Source organism: Athene cunicularia (genome assembly GCF_003259725.1).
Source record: "Athene cunicularia isolate RWA chromosome 1 unlocalized genomic scaffold, athCun1 chr1_part1, whole genome shotgun sequence".
NCBI classification, from domain to species: domain Eukaryota; kingdom Metazoa; phylum Chordata; class Aves; order Strigiformes; family Strigidae; genus Athene; species Athene cunicularia.
In genome coordinates, this window is record NW_020799091.1 from 82,178,765 (window position 1) to 82,201,620 (window position 22,856).

The 22,856-nt window shown below is 36.3% G+C and overlaps 1 protein-coding gene across 2 annotated transcripts in view; it reads left to right on the forward strand.

The window, feature by feature from the left end:
- CDKL5 (cyclin dependent kinase like 5) overlaps positions 1–22,856 on the forward strand; it is a 110,856-nt gene that overhangs the window by 48,731 nt on the left and 39,269 nt on the right. For both annotated transcript variants that reach the window (XM_026842661.1, XM_026842668.1), the window contains exons 4-7: positions 11,342–11,387; positions 14,341–14,477; positions 17,445–17,565; positions 18,721–18,780. In XM_026842661.1, the coding sequence (XP_026698462.1) occupies positions 11,342–11,387; positions 14,341–14,477; positions 17,445–17,565; positions 18,721–18,780 (364 nt within the window). The remainder of the gene's footprint in view (positions 1–11,341; positions 11,388–14,340; positions 14,478–17,444; positions 17,566–18,720; positions 18,781–22,856) is intronic.

Below are 22,856 nucleotides of genomic sequence, written 5' to 3' on the forward strand. Positions count from 1 at the left end.
TGCAATTCTATAAAAGAGAGAAATCTCTAAAAGGAATGTAGTTTTAAATGCTTGGCAGAGCAAAATAGCAGTTTTCTTAAGAGGCAAGAATTTCTCTCTTATCCAAAGAATGCACTGTCTGCACAATCCTAGAGAAGAGAAGCCTATCTTTCTCTGCAAACCTGAATGTGGAAACTTTGAGCAGAAATTAAGGTGTCCTCTGAAACCCATATCAATACACAAACTGGAAAATCCTCTTTAAATAAATAGCAAAATTGAAAGGGAAGTAGGGAAGAGCATTCATTTAGGATTCTATAGAGCATCCATCAGGCTGATAGGGAAGGAGTCAGAAGTGAGGAGAACTGATCAATAAAACATCAGAAAGAATTATTCTGCTCTCTTATAATACTATAGCAATTAAAAATTTGAGGACAAGAAAATAGTATCAACTTGCATCTATAGAGCTTTCCCTGTTATAAGGTTGCCCTAGAATTTTGCTTTGATAAGAGCATAATGTCAGCAAAAATATCACTTGATTAAGGAAAAAAAAAAAGTAGAGAGCAAAAAGTTGTCTTTTTGTAAATGCCACAAAATCCTTAGGGGAAGAAAAAAAAATTATCTCCATAATACTGTTTTCTAATGGAAGAATTAGCCAAAGAACTGAGGCTAAAAAAACAGAGGTGGCATTTCCTGTTCAAATTTATTATCTCTTCCCTAGAGAACAACACAAAAAGATCTGAAAAAAGTGAAAGGGACGTTCATGAACCTTAGTGCTACTTGAGGAGAAGGGAGATAAGGTGTGATGGAGAGGACATGGAATGACAGATTCTTAGCGTTAATGTAAACATCTATGAAATGTTCCATAGCCAAACCTATCAACAAGCTGAGACCAGATTACCAAAGGTGTTGGTTACATTCAGTAACACCTTTTACCTACTAAATTGCATGGTGAAGACAGTGTTATATTATTTTGCATGTTCAAAATGGGGAAAAAACAGTTTTCAGTTTAAAACATTTTTTAAAAAAAAATTAAAACCATTACACATAAAACTTCTCATATTTAGGATTCTAAACAAAAACAGCATGGCAGTTTGTGCTTTCCCCCAGGTGTGGAAAGCTTACAATTACAAACATATACTCTCTTTCAAATTAACGTATTAAAACCAAAAATTACCTCAACCATGGCTCTTGCTTCTGCTCCAGAGCAGATCTGGAATGGCTATTTAGTATCTGAATAGATTATTACCACCACTGGTGTTTTAAGACTCACTCCAGAATACTGAGGACTTGTTGCTGCCATTTGTGCATGAGAGAGAAAGTTAAAGTTAGGGCAAACCTCATATGGAAATCTGCAGCATGGAAATGACAGTAGCTTTTTTTTTTTTCAGCACCAGTTTTTCATTCGAAGATAATGGTAAACTAAGAAAAGTAAGCTTGAGAAATCCTACTCTAGCTTGCATTCTAAAATGAAAATTTACTTAGTATTTAAAAATTGTTAAAGTGGAATTAATAGTAGAGCTTCATGACAGAGGGATAGAAGCACACCAGGAAAGATGGACTCAAAAGACAAAGAGGGGTGAAGTTTCCCTTTGTGTGAAGCAATGTCTCAGATATATGGAGGACTCTTCTGGGATGGATGGCAGTGTGCTTAGTGAAAGTGTTGAGGAAGAAGAATTACCAGCAGTGGGTGAGAACTGAGTTGGGAATTACTCAAGAGAACTCAGTCCATACAGTTTAATGGGACCAGACAGGCAGCATCCAAAGGTACTGAATTCTTGCAGCAGGACAGCTCTTAACTATCTTTGAAAGGTTGTGGAAACTGGGGAGGTACTTGATAAAAAGAGAAGGGACCAACATTTTTTCTTTAAGTTAAGTACTCCCCCACACTCCAACTGCTTTTACCCACCATTGGAAAAATGCGAATGTGATTTGCATGCATTTCCCATACATGCTTAAGCTGAATATGCGCTTTGGTTTGATTTTTGTTTTCATGTGCTGGTAGACTTGTAAAGATGACATGATTAAGATGCAAGGTAGGTATGTATATGTGCACCTGTACAAGTGTCTAAACTCCCGCTATAATCCATGGAAATCTAGCCAAGGAATAGAGGGAAGTTCAATTCATGCTTCTTTGGGGATGAAAGGTGCACTTCAGTTGCCTAAGCATAAACTTCTACTGGTGTTGGTGATACCTGGGATGCTATACCTTACCTCTGGCTTCTGCTCTAGGAAGTATGCTTCTCTAAATCCTCTGTCAGTTCTGTCAGTACCATGTGAGTGTTGTAGATACCTAGGGAATGTTAAATGCTACTAGATGCCTATGTTTAGGCGACTGAAATATGTCTTGAGTGACTTGTCAATTTAGAGTTCTCCAGCTCTGCTTGTTGTAGTAGAAACTTAAACACACAACTCACATGCTGGTATCTGAATTTAGATGTCATAATTTGAAACTGAATTCCACCTGAAGAGTTTTGGCTTCAAGACCCTGCTTGGCAAGTTTGCCTTTGGTTCATAGTAGGTCTTGTTTTACAGATTAAAGAAAATGCCTGTCAGACCTGATAAGAAAAAAAAAATAAAAAATGTGAAAGTACCAGATAAAAAATAAATAGTATCAGTTGTAGAAGTAAAGATTTCAAAATTAAAGCTTGATTTGTGGTGAACTTCAGAAGTTTAACCTAGCTATTTTGATGCTCAAAGTTGGAATAATAACACTAAAGACTTTGACACTGGTGCATGTTTTAAAAAACCAGCCAAACAAGCAAAACAAATATTTTCCAGTAAGTTCTACCTACTCTTGAGTTACAACATGCCCAGAGAAGGAACGTTACATTAGTAATAACAAAGAATTAAGAAATACAGTGTAATTATAAATTTCTGTTAACCTATGAATTTATGGAGTCAGCAATGTCTTAAAGGAAGCATAGAGGTAGTACAGATTGTCTTCCTGCTTTTTTCACGTTGTTAGCTCTTGTATTCCAAGTGTCAAGATTACACTGTAAGAAGTAATTAAATAACGCTGGTATCTGCCTGATGCAGTATTATGATATGTACAAAGAGCTTTATTTTTATTCCCCAAATTTTCACAATTTTTAGTGTTAACAGACAAAAAAAGTCAAATAGAACTGGAAGAAGACTGAGGTCTGAAACTGGAATGAGTATTATTGACATTTCAGTATCAGAAAAATTTTATAGTCATATCCTGAATTTGGTTTTCAGTTTTACATCTACGGTTGGGATTAAACAATGCTGTCAAATTTTAAAATGATATAGGTTAATAAAATGAAAAAGGCCAGATTATTATAAAAACTGCCATAATAATACTAGTTTAATGTAAAAAGCCAGAATAGCTGCATTTATAGTATTTAAAAGCTGATTTTTATTCCAGATAATTTTAATTATGCTGTTGTGCAAATTCTTTGGGAATACATATTTACTCTTTTGCTTGGAGAAAATGTTGAATAAATATGAAAAATCAATTTGGAAGAATTAAAGTTTCAGTGCTAATCGCTGTCATCAGCCCAGTAGTTACGGAAAATACTGAGTGGGTTCACTTCCTTCAAATGTTCTTTTCAGGGCAGTATTTTAGGGTTGTAGGACTGTTTAAATGCTAATGTTATGACCTTGGGTTAAAGAAATTGCTGATTTCCAATGCTTATGAAGAGCCAGCATTCAGCATATTGTAAAAGAGGGAGCAGGGAGAATTTGCACAGAGTTAACTTCAGTCTAGAGAGATGTAGCCTTGCTTAGGAGTCTAGGGAAGTCGCTTCCTCCATTTATGAAGAGGTGCCAGAGAGTATCTTAACTTTAGTCCTGCTCTGAATCACCCTGCACAGCTCTGCTGATCTTAAATGAAAGTGAGAGGGACTAGCCTGCAAGACTAAGATTAGCCTTTGTAACTCTTTTGGAGAGTAGAAGGAGGAAGCTCCAAACCATAAATTGGTAGATTTCAAGTTTTTGAAAAATATAAAATGCATCCATTGTAATGCCCTCCTCACAATTCAGGTGTGCTTCCTAATAACTGCTCAAAGCAGAATCAGCTACAGCGGGTTGCACCAAATCTTGTCCTGATGGATTTTAGATATCTCAAAGGCTTTTCAGAATAAGTCCAGGGACGAGGACATTCAAGATTGGTTGAGAGGTGCTTTCCAGCCCCAACTGTTCTGCAAGCCTATAAACTTACTGCAGTCTGAAGAGCCTCTGCCACCAGTGGAGGAGGGAACTTTGGTCTCTCTTGAGCCTGCTGCTCGGTCTGAGACAGTTCAAAGGGGGGTCCCAATCTGTGAGCCTGTGGATACAGATGGGACACTCATTTGGCTTACCGATTTGTCCAATGGTTGAGTGAGAAATGCTTGATTTTTATGATTCCCTTAAATTACACATGATTTAAACCAGATGAGTAAATGCTTGCATTATCAGTTTTACTTGTAACTTTGGACAACACAGTTGTTGCAAGTCTTTATGAAAGACATGGATAAAGAAATCAGAGAAACTGTTTCAATCTGCTTGCATTTTTTAAAGAAAAGTCTCTATCATTACACATGCATACTGGTCATTTCCTGACAACTTGGTAGCTGAAGGTTTCAGCCTTTTCTTATGCTTCTTTCCCCAGTGGAATATCTGAGCTTTTATAGCTGTTCCTCCTTGGAAATCTTCTAGTGGGTCCAGAGTGGTTTAAGTTTTCACTAGTCCTCCTTTTGTTCTTCCTCAGCTAGGAGACAGTGTGGCCGTTTTCTTTAAAACAGGCATGTGAAGTATATAAATCTTTGTTCCATTAAGAGTCTTCTCCACTTAGCTGGTTAGTAAATAACATTCTGCTTTCAAGAGACATAAAATTGATTTGTGGTGATTCATTCTAGATGCTTCTTCTCAGGTAAACTGTAACATGTATGTGTTGGGAGGATTCTAATCGGTTTTCCTGTAAATAAAGGCATTGTGATAGCGTAGACGTACTGTTCTGTCATTATTTACCAGAGGCTCTGTCTCTTCCTAAAAATAAATAGAACTTTGGATTAGGAAGTAATTTTGTGAAAGTTCTCCTATGCTGAGTGATATTTCATAGATAAACCAAGTGTGGGGTTTTTTTTTAGTTTTTCTCATGGGAGAAATTTAAGATTAAAAGAGAGAAACACCTCTTGAGAAAAATTCCCTGAAGTATTTTAGGTGTACAAGAATATATAGTGCTATGATTTATACTTTCCAATATCAAGCTGCTTGAAAAAAGAAATTGAATCCATCATTTTGCACATCTCTTTTTCTACAGAGAATATTCTAAGATATTCCTCTAGATTTTGAAAGTAATGTTGCAAAATTTCCAGCACCTAACATTAGGAGTCTTGCAAAGACAGGAAGCTGTGTTCTGGTCTGTTAGTACTGTCCCAAGGTAGCAGTGTTTTAAGGCAGAATGCAAATGGAGTCAGGACAGTGTCTGGATGATGTCTTAAGGACCTGATTTACATGCAGGTAACGATGCCTCTTACCTCTCAGAACTTGCATTGCAAGGCAGCTTGGCCCAAGTTTAAAGACTTTCGTAATAACAAATGTTACATTTATGATACAATGATCGATACTGACTAAAATGTTAATGTTTTCTGTTCTTGTTTTGAGAGTAACTTTGAAAAATTAATTTGCTGTTTTTTTAAAAAGTTTCATTTTAAAGGACTCATGAAATATATCACTATCGTAATGGTTTCATGGTCTTCTGTTACCTCGCCAGTGATTGCTTAATGTTCTGTGATTTTTGCTGGAATCAAGATTATTGAAAGATCTATTCTAAACACTTAAATGTTGAAAAACATAATATGCTTATGCAAGTCAAAGTAAAACTGTACTACTTTGTTCAGAAAAGGTTGCTATCTCTACTCATGTTGATTTTTATAAACACTTATTCTTTCAGTTGCTTAAAAAATCAACACTTGAGAAATTCCTGTAATCCTATAGGGTGAGGCAGGAAAATTATAGCTGAAGGACATAATCTTATCTATTTTTCAAGAATCTTTTTGTGTACCTATGCTTTTGTCAAATTTTCCTTGATATGCAAATGCAAAAAGAAAAAAAAAAAAGTCCAAACAGAAGCCTTTGAAACAAAATAGGGAAAAACATTTGAAGATATTTTTTTTGTCAGATATTTTCAGGAACAGCATATAGTTTGGTAGAATATGTTTCTCTATCCAGAGAAGTATGGTTTTAGTTCTAAGATTTTGAGTTATGCTTAAAGGAGCACCTTTGTCCTTGAGTACTCCCATCATTAACATCGAGGATTTTTCTAGAAAACAACAGAGATATATTAGTGCACTGTTTTGGAAAAGCACTGTCATGTCATATATATTATGTAGAGACAGTGGAAAAATAGGGGACCTCTATCCCTTAAATGAGATAAAATGAAACGCTTTTGAATAAGGGAACTCCTCTAGTTTGATACTGGTGACAGGAAATGCCAGATGCCACACTCTTGTGAGGAAACCTGGGAGAGAAATCACTGGGTGGCTAGCAGAAGAGCTGTGAGAACTGCACAGCTTCCACAAGGATACTCGCCTCTCATCTGTGGCTAAGTGGGCAGACAGTAAATCACATGTTTTCTCCAGAAGCAATTCCCACGCTTATTTTTGAGGTAAAGGAAAGGACTGAGCCCTAGCATGAAGTCATTCCCATCTTTAGGACTGGAGATATCCTTTTTCCATGAGCAGGCATCTCCTTCCTCCTCTCTTTCTCTCTATTTATATATAAAGTAAATGGAACAGACACGGATTAAGAAATTTTTGTCTTACCCTTATTTAAATGGTATTAGCAGGTTTGTACATGGAAGAGACATATTTTGCCCCATTTTAGACACATGTAATCACAGAGTCTGAATAATCAGTTTGTGTACATCCTTAAATTTACACAAAGTGTTTTCACTAACATTCATCTGTTGTTACATACTAAGCTGTAGAACAATGCTTTTTCTAAAGTTTTATAACACAGAATATTTATAATATACATGCTCAATAAGCAGATGTAATATCAATGCTAAGAGAGATCTGACTTCTGCATTTGCAAATTTGCTGTTGCCTCAGAATTTGAAGTGAAATATTGAGGCCAGAATTTTTTAGTAGAACAAAATAATGAGATACTTAGTAATAAATACAGCTGAGTGAAGCAAAACTACAGCTAAATGAACTCACATTTTCATACTGCATGATATAAGCTACTAGCAGTAAGTAGCAGAGATCAGAAAGGACATTCTGTGTTCCATAAAGAGCACAGAATATTTAGGATTACTTATGTTTTTTCTTTCCTTGACATTCATTGAAGTCTCAAACATTGAGTCAACTAGTAACAGCTTATCTATCCAGATGATACATTGACTATGAGAATTTTCTGTGCTAGGAGTTGGATATTGAGGTATTGTCTGAGGAAGGTTTCTGCAATCAGACTGAACATTGTTTTCAGTACTGTTCCGTTTCAGAGTACAGTCTTGAAAAAAACATATTGAAATGATAAAAAAAGAAAAACCACCCCAAACAATTCTCGGTTTGAGAATGGCTATTTGGCCTGATTTTGAGTAGCAGAGAACCAGATCCACAAAAGAGCTCAGATCTCCAAAAGGAATTTTAAGTAAAGGTTTAGGTAACAAAGACTAAATTTGATCTGTAAAGAACCTTTCAGTTTCCTACAGGAGTCTGATTTTTCACTGTTGAATTCCCTCATTGCTCAAAGGACTACTTTTCTTCACATCTCCGATTAAGTCCATCTTCTTGGGGCTTAGCAATGTGGTGTCTGCTTTGCACCTAGTGCATGTCAGTATTTGTTTGAAATTTCAGGTTTGGCCTGCATCATGACAGCTCTAGCACCCGTGTCCTAATCCAGGCTGCCTACTTTTATCACCGATGCTATATGCCTGCTAAATTGATCCATCTAAAAAATGTATTCCATGTTTTCCAGTCTCATAGTTTGTGTAAATGACAGTTACATTAAATGGCTGATCAAAAGCTATGTGTGTTAGTCCATTGTACAGTCTACATATACTGCTTTTCTGCAACATCATACAGTGTATAGGAAACTGAATTCTTACTGCTTTCTTCCCCCAAGAAAAGATATTCTATATATGGCTCACAAATTTGAGAAAATGTTTTGAAATTTTATCTTTTTAAAACTTGCATTTCTCTGTAAAATTTGGTTGAAACTGTATATCTAGTTCAAAATTACTAGTGGTGATGGCAAACAGAGAAACAGAGCATTTCAGGTGGATTCTTCCTTTGGAATCTATTCAAAATATGACTGATGATGAGCTACTATTTTCTATGTCACCTCATATAAACATTTAATTGGTTTAGAGAAACACTCAACCGAGAAGTGAGAAATGTGCATTCAGCTTCAATTTTCTGTTCTGCCTGATGAAATACTCTGAAACCCTTCTCTCTGGAAGATTTTTCCCACATCATGGGGAAGTTACAGACTTTTTGACAAGCAGGTGCATTGTATTTAAAAATCTGTGCACAGTAATCTTCAGTGTCCTTGTATCCCTTTTACCTTTGGCTTGATTGCTTCACCAGTAGCTGATTCCTCGAGAATACCATTTAGATAGGATGAAGTCTTCCAAGAAACTTAGACGAGAATGTCCCTCCCAAAGGGGGAACAAGATGTTACTCGTGCAACTCCTCAAGGCATCTATTGTCTAGTCTCATTTTTGTGTTGTTTCACTTCAGGTTATTTAAATATGTTATTTGTTGGGTTTTTTAAGATAGGGAATATGTCATGTATAAATTCTTGATTGCTTAATTATGACACCATTAGTTAGCTTAATAAAATAATACAAGTGATAAAGCTTTTCAAATGAAAATTTCTTAAATGTTACAGTATTTTGAACTGTTTGGATAACTTTTTCTTCCATATGCTTGTTGCTGAAGTCTTTATGTTCCTGTTCTTCATAGAGCCACTCACGCTTTAAATACTGTGAATAGCCAAAATCCTACAGGACATTTGATAGCATATCTTACATAAGTCTTTGCACGACTGTGACCTAAGAGCTTTCAAAACTTAATTTCCAAAATAATCACATTCACTTTACCCATCGGGGACAGCAGCATATGGCAGAGAAGCCACATGGGCTAGATTTCTTGAACGGTGCAGAATTGCTGTCAGTGTGAGGCAACAGCTTTTAACTCCTACATTTCTTTCAGTTTGCTTAGCCATTGCTTCAAGAATAAAAATACAGCCTTTTGATGGTTGCTGAAACATCTACAAATTTTTCTTTTCCTTCATGTGAAATAAGATTGTAAAGCTAATGGATAAATTTGGCTCATTTACAAAGTGGTGTATGCACACACTCTCTAAAAATAGACATATTACAGTCGGCAGAGGCTTTTGAGGGCAATTATGGTGTTCCTTTGGTGAAAAACCGTTCAGAGGCTTAATTAGCCAGAGCACCTAATAGTAGATACCAGAAGGTCAAATGAGCTAAATTTACTCACTCTCTTAGCAGTTCTCCTTCATAGTGCTAGTAACTATTACTACTATTACTATAGAGTTCATAAATATAACAATACTGTACCTTAGTAGTAAGAATATAGTTACTAAAATAGTCTGTTCAATTTAGTTTAGAACAGTCAGTTTGTAAACTTCCCAAAACAAAGATATTTTGGAACTGTATTTAACATAAAAGGTGTAGGCAAGCCTTTCAGAATCACTTCAAACCTGAAATGCGTATTATCTCCTCAGTTCTGACATCCCTTTCTTTGCTGTTTTGTAAATTGGTTGAGCAAAGGGTAGAGCTTAGACCTTTGTAGTATCTCCACTGAATTTATGCCATATATTAGCTTTCAGATTAGACCAGTGTATATGAAGGGTAGGTTTCAGTAGCAGAAAATCTAGGCAAATCCTCTCTTAAGAGTTAGTATTATGTGCTGCTTCTGCTGAACTAACCTTCTTCAATTCAAGGTAGATACAGCTTGGTCACTTAAATCAATACTCAACATCATGCTTCCAGGTTTTTCTGGTAGACGTTATGAATGATGATCAAAAGTTGTTATTTTTAATTATTTTTAAACATACAAATTTTATGCACACGCACACACACACATGTAGATTTTTATGTTTGTTTGAGAACTCATTTTTATTGATTTTTGTTCATAACAGTATTGACTTTAATTTAAAAGCCTTAAAAGGCATTGTTCACTATCTACAGTAGTCTTTGCAGGTGCTTTTATTTTAAACAGGATCAGGTGTTTTACAGGTTCATGTGTTATGACGATTTGAAATGAAAAATGGAGTAAATGTTTATGTTATACAACGCTTAGTTATGCACATGTCTTCAGGTATTCCAAAGGGCTTAACTTCTTTATTGTTGTTCTTCAATCCAGCATTTGCATGCTATTAATAGAGGGATATTAGTTTATTTTTTTGAAAACTGTGATGTTTGGAAAAGGTGTGTAAGCTAGGTCTAGGTCATACAGCAACCCAGGTAGCCTACTGCCTGCCTGCTCACACACCCTTCCTCTGTGACTTTAAAGCTCTTCGCCATCGTGTTACTAAAATTCAGGTGCTACATCATTGTATTAACAGACCTACGCTATTCATGTTGCCTACATTTTGGCCATGCGCTAAACGCATTCCTGCTCACACAACAAGAGAAATGTCTTCATTTAAGAGAAAAATGTGAAGTATGATAAACAAGTTTGGTGAGAACAGAGAATACTAGCTGAATGCAAAGGCAGGCAGGTGTTAAGGAGTTATCACCTATGACCGTACAGTAAGCACAGGTTAGCACTTTCAAATGCTATTAGTGATTTTGGTTTTGGATAGGCTTCCCTTAAGATGACAACTTTATTTTTTTAAAGAAGCACAGAGAATTTACTTTCATTAAATCATGTTCTTTGTGGATACCTTTACTTCGAAACACCAAAACTTTTTGCAACCAAAATTACAGGTCTCATTGTAAACCTTAGCCACATGCTAGTACAGTATTTTCATGTCAGCTCATAAAGATAAGCAGCCACACTCATACATTGGTTAGACAAAAGATTGTTTGACTTTCAGAATAACTAAGCAACAAGAGTTAGAGGAACAACTGTTCTGAAAATTTAATTGCTATCCGGTACAAGGTATTTAGATATGAATTTCGGGCATTTAACTTTGTTCTTTCATACTGGAGTTCTTAATTGTGATGTATCTGCTACATGTGGTTTTGCCTTTCATTTGGCCTGATCACTGAGGTATTTACCGGATTTTAAATTGATTTTGTTTGCCTTGTGAAATTTCTCTGTATGCTTTCTTTCTTTTTTTTTGTCTGATGCTGGCAGAAAAAAAACCCAAACAAACAAAAAAAACCAAGCGAAAACACATAACAGGTCTCACTCATTTCCCTTTCTTTGCTTTTATTTTACAGGAGACACATGAAATTGTGGCTATCAAGAAATTCAAAGACAGTGAAGGTAACCTTTTCTGCTGTACAATCTTTCATGTCAATAACTACATTGTTAATATCTCATCAGTTAAAATAGGAAGTCTCATATATCAAGACATGATTTTAAAATTATAATGATTTATTAGCTCTGTGAATATTCAATGTATTTGATCCTTCATACCTGCCTAGGGACCGCATTATACACTGCAACTAGATAACTACCTTTCTTTCTTGGTGCATCTGTCTTAATATGGCTGAGATTGTGGTGCCAGACACATTAGTAAGATCTACTACTTGGAGACTGGTTGTGATCAGAAAATAGCAAAAACTCCTCTTGTAGTAGTGGCTAGCAGAGTCTGTGGGCTTTATCACTCTTCATCTGTGGGAGGGGATCTAAGCATTAGGGGCACTTGAAGGGGTGAATGGAGGAGACTGAGAGAAGTCATTAAGTTCAGTGGTACAAAGAGGAATCTGGGAGCTCTCGGGCATTGGTGGGAGGACTTGAGGGACCTAGGTGGCAAGGCAGCAGCTCTGCCCTCCCTTCAGCAGGGTCCACTCTCCACAGGAAACTTGCTCTCTGCCCCCTTGCAGCAGCCTCTGTGTACTCTCCAGTGTTGCTGAGTTTGCTGCGAGGGAGGAAGAGCCGACTCCTGCAAGGCCTACTGTTGCTGGCAAAGTGGGTGGCAGAAGACAGGACACATGGAAATTATTGCCAGTGCTGCACACACCTATTCCTCACCCAGCAGTAGTAAATCTAAAGATCTCTACAGGACTGGCTCTCTGACCTGCGCTTGTTGGGGGACAGTGAATCCCAGTATCCTATCATAGGCAAAACTGGCAATTAACCACGAGAACAACTGTCTACCTTGCATATATCAGAGGTTAACCCTGATCCCTAATGACCTAGCACAAACAGAAGGAGAAGCCAAGTATGAAGTAATAACAGGAGTCATCCTGGTCTGAGGCAATGCAGCTATGATTTGCCATGTACCAAGGCTTTAGCTGAAAGCTAACAGTGGTTTAAAGGAACAGCAGTTGATTTATTTTAGCAAACTTTTCTTTTTTGCTATGGGACTGCTGGTGGTTATGGAGGTATGGTTGGTTACAAGGACTGCAATGTCCAGTCAGTTAGACACAGCAGTGTCTGTTATTTTATGCAGTGCAACCTCTTTGCACTGATTTTGCTATTCAGAAATCTGTTTTAAATCCCTGTGAAAGAATGTAGAAGATAATTTAATTGTGGTGACCATCTTGACCAGGTCGTGAGAGTACTTCAGAATTGCTTTCTGGAACTCTCTGCGGTTAGTCAGTAGGAATCCTAGGCAATGAATCTCAGTATTAAACCCTAAACAGGATTATGATATTAGCCCGTCTACCAAAAAAATGAGAACAAAAAATGCAACATTGCCATTAGGTCTGGCTTTCCAAGACTGTTACATAATATCAGTTTACATGACTGATGACTGCTTTTCAGAGTTGTAGCTAGTTGTTTACAAGTTTCTGGAAATATGACAGAAGTTCTTTTGATGGATTTGATTCAGCCCATTTCACATCTGTCTCGTTAATATGGTAGTTCATTAGAAATCTGAATATACTGTAATTGTTTCTATTGCCATTTTTGTTTCTCTGAATTTTTGCTGTTGTTTGACATATGCATGCTAAATGTGCTGGAAAGAGTGTGTCTAGTTATAGATGAAATTATGTAATCAGGCTGATGCAAGCCAACACTGAGCCCTCAGTTTTAAAATGAAATGATTTAGATTGCTTTTAATTATATATTTTTTAAGCAAGACATTTATGATGATAGTATTTTGTTTTCCTCTTCCCTTCTGCTACACTTCTTTTTTTTTTTTTTTTTCCTCTCTTCTGATGATAATTATGTGTCTTTGCATGACCTGTGTTAGTCCCTCTCCCCAGCAGACCTGTTTTTGACTTTTGCTTGCTTGGAAAAACAGTTTCTCTTCCTTGTTTCTTCTTCTTCTGTCTCTGACTGTCATTGTGTCACATGACCTGTAAATGTGATTTAGCTTTGAATTTATGCAATCGTATCCCATTTAATATACCTCTCTTGTGGATAACAGTTCAAAGAGATTAAGAATCTTGCTTCTACATGTCCATGGGCAAATTTACTGAATTAATGGATTTCATTTTACTAAATGAAAAATAAACCATAATATAATCTGATTTACTTGACATTTCATTGGTAGTATCCTTTAGAACCCAGTCAGTTCAGGGCCCCTTGATGATAAGCAATGTGTACAAAGCTTTAGTAAAACACTCCTCCTTTCTTAAACAACTTTCAGACAACTAAATTGTCAAAACAACAGTTAAATTTCTTGACTCCTCAGAATCAGATTCAAGGCTTCTTTGAATCAATACTTGCTCTACTGCCCTCTGTGACTGCTACACTGGACTGTATTGCTGAATGCGCATTGAAAGCCTTGTGGGGAAACTTACAGGATTTACGAATCTGTGCTTCAGTCTTAAACTTTTTCATGGCTTTTGAAGAATAAAATTATTTTAGAATCAAATAGATTTCTTGGACATTGTTCAAACTTTGCATTCCACTGTTTCTGCTGAGGACGTATTAACCTTGCCAGTACTTAATGCATTTGACATGTATTTGTGGGGTGGAGGATGTGCCTGTATATGTACATGAATATTTTTTGAAGCATATTAGTGCTCTTCATAATGAAAATTATTTGTTTCTTATGATTTTTTCTGCCACTGAAAACCTAGAGGGTAGTGACAGGGAGTCTGTGAGTGGTGCATTAATGACAGCACAGTCACCAGTTACCTTTCTTCCAGTGTCGAAGCATCCAGACAGCAGAGAGAGTCCACACTGGAAAATAAGCATTTTTATTGGTAACATCTAGAAATGGAGAATTTAATCAGGGTTCAAAAGAAAGATTTATAACACTTGTATACTTGGGGGTTTTGTTTTGGTTTTTAATGTTTTATTCTGTCACTTTGTACTTTAGAAAATGAAGAAGTCAAAGAAACCACTTTACGAGAGCTTAAAATGCTTCGCACTTTAAAACAGGAGAACATAGTGGAGCTGAAGGAAGCCTTCAGAAGAAGAGGAAAATTATACTTAGTTTTTGAATATGTGGAAAAAGTGAGTTGGGTTTGTACTATCCTTGTCACAGTTAAATCATCAGCTTACTGGAAAAGTCTTTAAAATTACTTCTACTTTTAAAAATTAAGCTAATCTATAAAGAGGAACAGCTGAAACTTTAATACAATCTGAATTGTTGTAATTAGATTTTTATTGTAAGAAAGCAACACTGGTAACTTTACTGTTGTTTTTCCTTCATGTGTTGGTATTTAAAAAAAAAGTTCTTCCATATATGAACACAAATATGTTCAAATTATGTAGACACTGGAATACATACAATTTGAAAAAAAATTTTCATCCAAGCACTATAGTCCAGTTTAATTGTAAAGCTGATTAATGCTGTGTAATGTATCTTGATGTAGTATTTTTAAACAAGACCATAGAATTTTGTCCTTGGAATCTGTTTCAACTTTCTCTGTTCTTCGCTGTTAAAAATAGGATTTGTTTGTATATTTCTGTAGCAAGGCCACTATCAATAGTTGCTTAGAGGGATTTGGCAGAGATCACTGTCATTATCTCCAGTCCTGACCTCATTTGAAATGATTCCAAAATTTCCTTAGATTGGCCTACTACTGCCAAACATTCTGGGCTGTTTCCAGGGAGAAACAACTTAGGACAGATCGGTCTTTTGTTATTTTTGCAACCTTCATGATGAAGGTAGACCTTCCCTGTGAATTCTTACCATTTAGCATTTCTTCCTAGAAATAGTTAGATGGTATTCAGATACACACATTAAAAATAAATGCAAGCTTAAATATATGTGTGTATCTAACTTTTATAAGATGTTGTTCCCTTGATTGAAATTTTCATTTAATGTCCTGTCAGGGTGATGTCGCAGTCTAGCTGAGTGCTAATCCCCTTCAGTCAATTCTCTCTCATGTATAGATTCCTTACCCTAAATGCTATGTCTCCTTTACCTCAGTTTACAATTTATTATGTCGTATAATTTTATTGCATAATGTGAGGTGACCTGTGTTAGCCCACAGTTTGGCAGAAATCAGTTTTGTTTTTCACCAGCAGATTAGCAACTTCTAATGTGGTGGATCTTATGTAGATTGAACATCCAGAGTTTGACTTGTTCCACCCATGTTCCTTGTAATTGTTCCAGATACGTGGAATGTCTTTGATCACACACCAACTTAGAACATACATTTAATTTTCCGTTATATTTGACTCGGCTAAGCTCACTGTAGTAGTGAGTTGGAAGAGCAGCATCAGTGAAGGACATTTAATTGATCTGATAAGAAGCATACTTCAAAAATTGTTAATATTGGTAAAAACACCAGGCTACAGTATCTTAACATTATTTGCATCGGAATAAAAGAATATAATGATAAAGGTAGACATCATGTATAGTCTATGTCTAATGTCATTTCTATATTAATGGTCAACTTTGTTTTCAATTAAACTTTACCAGTCCATGAAGGTTTTTTATTTTCAGATATGTCAAATAGTTTCCAAAACAGTGTCTTTGAAGACCAGGATGATTTCTATATTTTCAAATCAGGGAAGGTTAGAAGGAACTAAATAAAATGTGGTATAGTAGGCTTAGTTTTGTGTTAACTGGTGATGAGCACTTTGAATCTTTCGGTGAATCTTAGCTCTGCAATACTCAAATCCAGATTACTTAAATTCACATTTAGTATAATCTCCTTTATTCATCATCCCCTTAGTTAATGTCTTCACACAGGATTATGTCTAGGTATGTTGTTGCTACTATTTTGGTTCGTATTTGTAACACTAACTTCTTGACTTATACAGATCCACAGGCTTCTGTGTGGACAAGAGTCTAACTAAAATCAGTATGGTTCCTTAACAGAAAATTCCCTTTCTCAGATCTGAAGTGTATTTCTAAGGAAACTTACACTCAAGCACATAAATTCCAGTATTTATTCACAGACTGCAAAACTTAGAAATGTTTTCAAATATTATCAGTTTCCATTTCTTTTGTTATATATTTGTGTTGATTAAAACATATTACAAGAGAAACCTCAAAAATTTTATTATGCAGCTAAAGAAAATGTCAAAGACATTTATTTTGAATGAAAAATCTACAGATGCTCAAATCCATAATTAAATGAGTTGTGTAAAGCAGTATAGTCAAATTTTTTTTTCCTATTTTAGCGTTCAGTAAATAAGACTTTTTTCTCTTCAAGCAGGCTGCTGCTGGCCATTATTCATAAAGGGTTCAGAATACAAATTCCATTGTACTTCTAATTGTGCAAAATTTGAGACATTTGCTGACATAATGGAAATCTAAATGTCCTTTTCAAAAAAGAAATTAACTAGTATAAACAATCAGTTTATTTTCTTCCCTAGGTGTAGCCATAAAACAGTTAATATGGCCACAGTTACTGTAGTGCAAATATGTTTAAGATCAACACAGCTGTTATATAGTTATAGGATACTCCCTAGGTTACTATTTATGCCTCTGTGAGGCATTTTTACATCTGTTACTTTATTTGCACTAACAGGTTTGTGTTGCTTTAACTATATCCATTTACATACAGACATGGTTTGTGATAATCATGGCCCTGCTATGTCAGAGCAGCAGAACTAGATTAATAATAAACAGTACATTAAAGCACAATCAAATATTTACAAAAAGCTGTGCTCTACCAAACTTTTCATATAGCTACATTGACCTGGTGTTTCTATTTAAGCAACTTTTTGGAACTAAATGACTTTTTAGAAGTTTTAAGATAAGTGGTTTGATGAGTCTTTTAAGGAATTGGGGGATATTTGTGTTTCACCTTTAAGGATTATTGTCTTCGCAAGTGCTTTCTCTAGAAAGAAAATAGCTGGTAGTATGATTATGATTAAAATACAGTCCTTGAATGTTAAACTACTGATTTTGCATAGCCAGGCTTAGTGGCCTAACTATGTTGCTTCAGAATGCTGAAAGCTTGTTATCTTCCAGCAACTGCATTATAACTCTTTCAAATAATGTGTCTTTTAAACATTTAGAATATGCTTGAATTGCTAGAAGAAATGCCAAATGGAGTTCCACCAGAAAAAGTGAAAAGCTATATCTACCAGCTAATTAAAGCAATTCATTGGTGCCATAAGAATGATATTGTTCATAGAGGTAAGTGTGTAGTTCTCCACGTGGAAATAAGCCCTGCATAGGAATTTGCTTTCTAAAAAGAAAGATGTTATAGCTTGAAGTAATTTGCATTTAACATAAATACAAGCAATTGCTTTATATCAACAGAAAAAAATATCTGTAAATGTGGCTGGGTCTTAAGTCTGTTGCATGACTTCAGATTGTTTTAAAACTAAATTCATCTACATATAAAGCTTGCTGTCCACTGTCATTGGTGTATGAAATAAAGATTGTATCACATGCACAGCGAAGTGAAACTGCAATGCAGACAATGCCAAAGGAAATTTTCTTTTTTAAACATTTCATGGTACTCAGTGATTTCACTTTTGAATCTGATAATAGAATATTAGGAGAAAAATAAATCAAAACTTAGAGCTTGGTCCCCCATATTTTACTTCTTAAGGCAGTTCCTCCCAGCTTCCATGCGTTCATCTCTTTATATTTACTTTCTCCCTCAAGCTTCAAGCACTTACATATCTTGATGTGTGACTTTATCTAGTTTTATGTATTTTATCCCAATTTAATAAAATTGTATTTTGCTTTGTGGCTTTGGAAGAGCAACATTTCTAGTTAATGTTTCCAGTAAATTAAAATTCTCACACAAAATGCTATATATTTAAGACTGATCAAACATATGCAAGTCTGAAAATATTTTGTAAAATAGAGTTTGAAAAATATACCATGTATGGAAACCACAATAATCCATTTAGGAACAAAAAAAACAGGCTTAAAACTAGACAACGCATTTTTTCTGAAGAAATTACAAGAGGTGATCAAGAAGACCATTATAACTGAAATCGTTGAGCACAACATACTTAACATTTTATTGGTTAACTGGGTAATTAAATGTCAGTTCTTTGTATTATTTGCAATATGCAATATTCTGCATATTGGTTTGCTGCCCAGAAATATCTGTAAACACCTTTTATCTTCCCATATTTTGTTGGGAAACACTTCTACATGTTCACAAACTGAATTGGTGGAAGCTGTTTCGGCAGTCGCTCTTGCAATGCTTTGTTTATGACTGCATGAATGTCTCTAAATACAATATAATGAACTAATATTTGTTGGAAAAGTTCAAAGTTAAAAGGAGAAGTTAACAGCATTTTTTTTCTCTCTCTCACTCTGATACTCCAGATATCAAGCCAGAGAATCTCTTAATAAGCCACAATGATGTTCTGAAGTTGTGTGACTTTGGTAAGTTCAATAGCTAGAATACATGCTTCTTACCTTTTTAAAGAAAATCTCTTGCAGTGAACTTTTGCCTTATTCTTATGAGAGTTCTATAGTATGTCCTGTTTAAAACCTTTTTAGTGGTAATAATTGATTACTACTTCAAGTTTGTGGTTAGTAATTTAATTTGAAAGATCTTTGGCTTAATTCGCATACCCTGTAAAGTACTCACATTAACAAGTCAATAGAAAAGCTGCGTTCATCTCTTCCTGTATGTGACATGGTTTTTAGTTGAAGTGTTACTGGCACCCAGCTGAGAACAGCGCAGGTGATAAGATGATTTGGAGGCTAACAAAATGGTAGGTTTGCCTGGGCTGCGTATTAAAAGATAATTCTTCTTTGTTTACTAAAGACACCATAATCTTATACTTTTTATATATTTTTTCGAACCACTGACTTTCAGGGACTGTTATATGTGTAGTTACAGGTCAACTTTTACTGTTCATTAAGGAATCATGTGTCCACATATGATTAATGACTGAATGGCTGGAGCTTAGAGGAGGGGTTGTACATGTAATGTTAACTCTGATGTTTCCTGACCTATCAATACCTGTTTAATACCAGCTTTAAGGCTTTGGAGAATCAGCACCCAAGCACAAGGCAAACTTTGCCCATGTGAATAAACCCCAGAAGACAACAGGACAGAGTGTACACTGTTCCAACAGTCTGTATTTTTATTGTAAATGCTACATAAACACAGAATAAAATATTATTCCCTCTAAAAAGCTTGCAGTTTGGCTTGGTAAATAAAAAACCAATTCCATAGTGCTACCCAAGGGCACTTTTCAGTGAGAGCAGTTTGAAAGCTGTCATTTCAACTTCTGCAATTTTGAATGAAAAGAACTGCTAAAAAAATAGATTGAAATAGTTTTTTAGGAACACAGAAAAGGCGGTTTTAATTTGCAGTGCTGCTTATTTCTTTTAATCCTAAAGGCATTTTTGCTTAAGTATTCAGAAACAATAACCGTTCTAGGAAAAGCCTTAGAAGATTTGGTCCGTATGAGTTCTTTGAATTCAGGGCAGTTTATTCTGCAGTGTACAGAACTGCACAGCTCTGATAGAACGCCAGGTTACTGTTGCGTGGTGCCCTCAATGCCTTTGCCTTTCAGTATCCACAGGCCTCCTGCCTGCACTGCTGTGGCCACTCTCCCCTGGCAGCTCTGTGCCCAGGCTGTCCTGGCACCATTGTTCAGAGCCCAGAGCTGGTGGGGCAGGATTCTTCCCTTACTCTACACTTCTTTTCAAGGCCTTGCCCCTGCAAAGCAAACCCCACTGGATTTGGCAGGGCCAGGGCTCTCCCAGGCAGGTAGGTGAAGGTTGGTGTAGCTATTCTTTGCTCCCTCTCCATCCCTTCACCCCCCTGCACCAGCTTTGGGTGCTTAGGAGACCCAATCACTGCCTTGCACAGAGCTTAACAAACCAATCTGTAGGCAGTACCCGCCCCTGACCAACACGTGCTCCAACTGGGGCTAACGGCATCACAAGCAGGAACAGCCAGTGGGGCCATGAGTGGGTCCTGATGGGAACTGTTCACCCGCGGGGCCAAAGGGAAGAGCCGTCCCTGGCCCTCACCCTTCTTCCCTTGTTTGTGTTTTCTTTCTTTGGGGGGGTGGGGGGGTGCTGATGTCCCCCCTGAAAGTAACATTCACCATCAGGAGTGGCATATGCCATCAGCTAACAAGTCTTGCATATGAACTCAAGTCAACATCCTCTGTGCAGCAGTATTACAGGAAAATAAAAAGCTGAACAAATGGTACAGTTGTGTTCTGGATGTCAGTTTTCTTAATATAGATGATGTGAATTCTAGCAGTGATGTTCTGTGTGGTCCGTTGCCTTGCTCACGCTGTACACTCCAGCCATGTTCTCTTTCTGCTGCTGGGAAAGACATGCAGTCACAACATACTCATGGTGCTCGGCACAGTCTTGAGGAAGGCAAACTAAGTTATGGGAATGTCTGTTGTTCTTACTGTTCATGTGGGTTAGTTTTAATTTTGATCAAAGTTTCAGATTTAGTTGAATTAAAATTCCAAGCAACTCCTATAATTTGGATCAATTTAAATTTTTTAGCCTTATTACTAATTGACATTATTGCTACTGGCTTAAGCTATTCCTGTAAAATGTTTGTTAGAACGGTATTAGCCACTGAACCTGTACAGATTAGGATACAAGAATTCACCTTTTAACACAGTTTAACATATGCTGTCTGCCTACCTAACTTAATTCATGTTTTGGAACACAGGTACTTGTCACATACAGTGCCACATTGCTCATGTGATAACAAATGCAAAGAAAAGGTTCATGCATCCATCCCACTGCAGATACTGAAGTAACTGGATGTTTCCGAACAGCCCAGTGGACAAAACAGTTTGAATAGAAAAGTTCATAAATTTTTAACAAGATAGTTCTTCATAATCCTTGTGCCATGTGTTCTGTACATATTGTGCTAGATAAAAATGAGATTGAATATGATGCTTGTCTGGACACATGTTGTGTGGGTGTAATTTCTGCCAATAGAAGTGGAAAAAGAGAACAGTACAAAATGCCGATTACAGCAGATGCATCTGACTGTTGGAAATAGGCTTTCTGACTAGTATGTTTGCTGTTTCAACACCAAGGCTTCAGAATTACTTGTTTTAGCAATCTCTTAGTTTCTGTATGATGCGTAAGCATAGAAATCATGAAACACAGGACTGGAAAAGACCTCAAGAAATTCTCTAGTTCTTCCACCTACTCAAAAAAAAAAAGGATTAAGCATGTCTGTGTCATTCTTGACAGGTGTTTACTTAGCTTATTCTTAAAATTCCGAATAATGGAGGTTCCCTAGTGTTCCTAGGCATCTATTAAAGTACTTACATGCCATTAATGTTAGAATGCTTTACTTTGCATCTGACTCAAATTTGCCTTAGTTCTCTTGTAAGAAACTGACAATCTTCTCCTTTTTTCCTTACACTTTTTTCCTTGACATCTCTCCTACCATGTTCTGAATTGTTTAAAATTTCTTGAAATTTCTTATTTTGCTTGTTCTCCCTTCTTCCATCATGGTGCATTTGCAAACTACTGCTTTTATAGTTGCTTTCAGCCAAATCACCTTCTGTCTTCATCTTCTAATCTGTTTCTTCTCACTGTTCAGAGTTTGGTCTGATCTTCTCCCTAGTTACCTTCTCTTGTTTTTGTATCAAAAAATTCTTCCCAGTACCTCAGCAGAATTTGGAGAAAGGAACAATAAGCCTAACTCCACCACGACAAAATAAAAGTAATTGTGCCCTTGAAAAGGTATTATGCTTTCTTGAATTATTAATTCTGTCCATCATCTTTCAGCATGGTGTCATAGAGTCAGAGCAGTAGGGAATCCATAAAATGGTTTCTTACATCACCCAACAATATATAGATGACACTGAAGCCCACAACTATCTGTCTTGCCACATCAAATCTGTGCTGCACCTAGCCTGTAAAGTTGGGGGCTGATTTTTCAGGCTACGTTAGTTGCTGCTGATTTCTGAACATAGTGACTCCTGACTGTGTCCAAGTTCCAGTAGACTAGTATAGAGGGAGGAGGATCCATCCTTGACTTATTGATTCTTCTGGTGCATGTAGGCTGCCAGGCTTGTGCATTACATTAGCATGTCTTTTTATTTGTATCATGTGACACTTTTTTTTTTTTCCTTTCTTTCTTTCTTCAAGTGTTTTTTTTTTTTCCCCTCATTCAGTGTAGGGCTTCCCACTGTTCATTTCGGCTGTCTCATTTCTGCAGTGTAGCTCCTTGTTATCTTCCTTCTCTTCTTTAAACACATGAATGAAAGATTTTTCACTGACAAGATTAATCAGATAGGCCATGTAATTTGAAACAGAAACAGGGCTGCCTAAGCACTTCTAAATACAGTAATGTTTAGAATTGTTACAAGTAATAAAAATAAATCCTTTCCAGCTTTTCTCCAGCAGCACTGGTAATGTTCATTAAACTTTATGGAAACAGATCAGAGTTATTATTATTTTGGGACAACTTTGAAATATCTGTCCCTCATCACACATGCCTTTTAGTT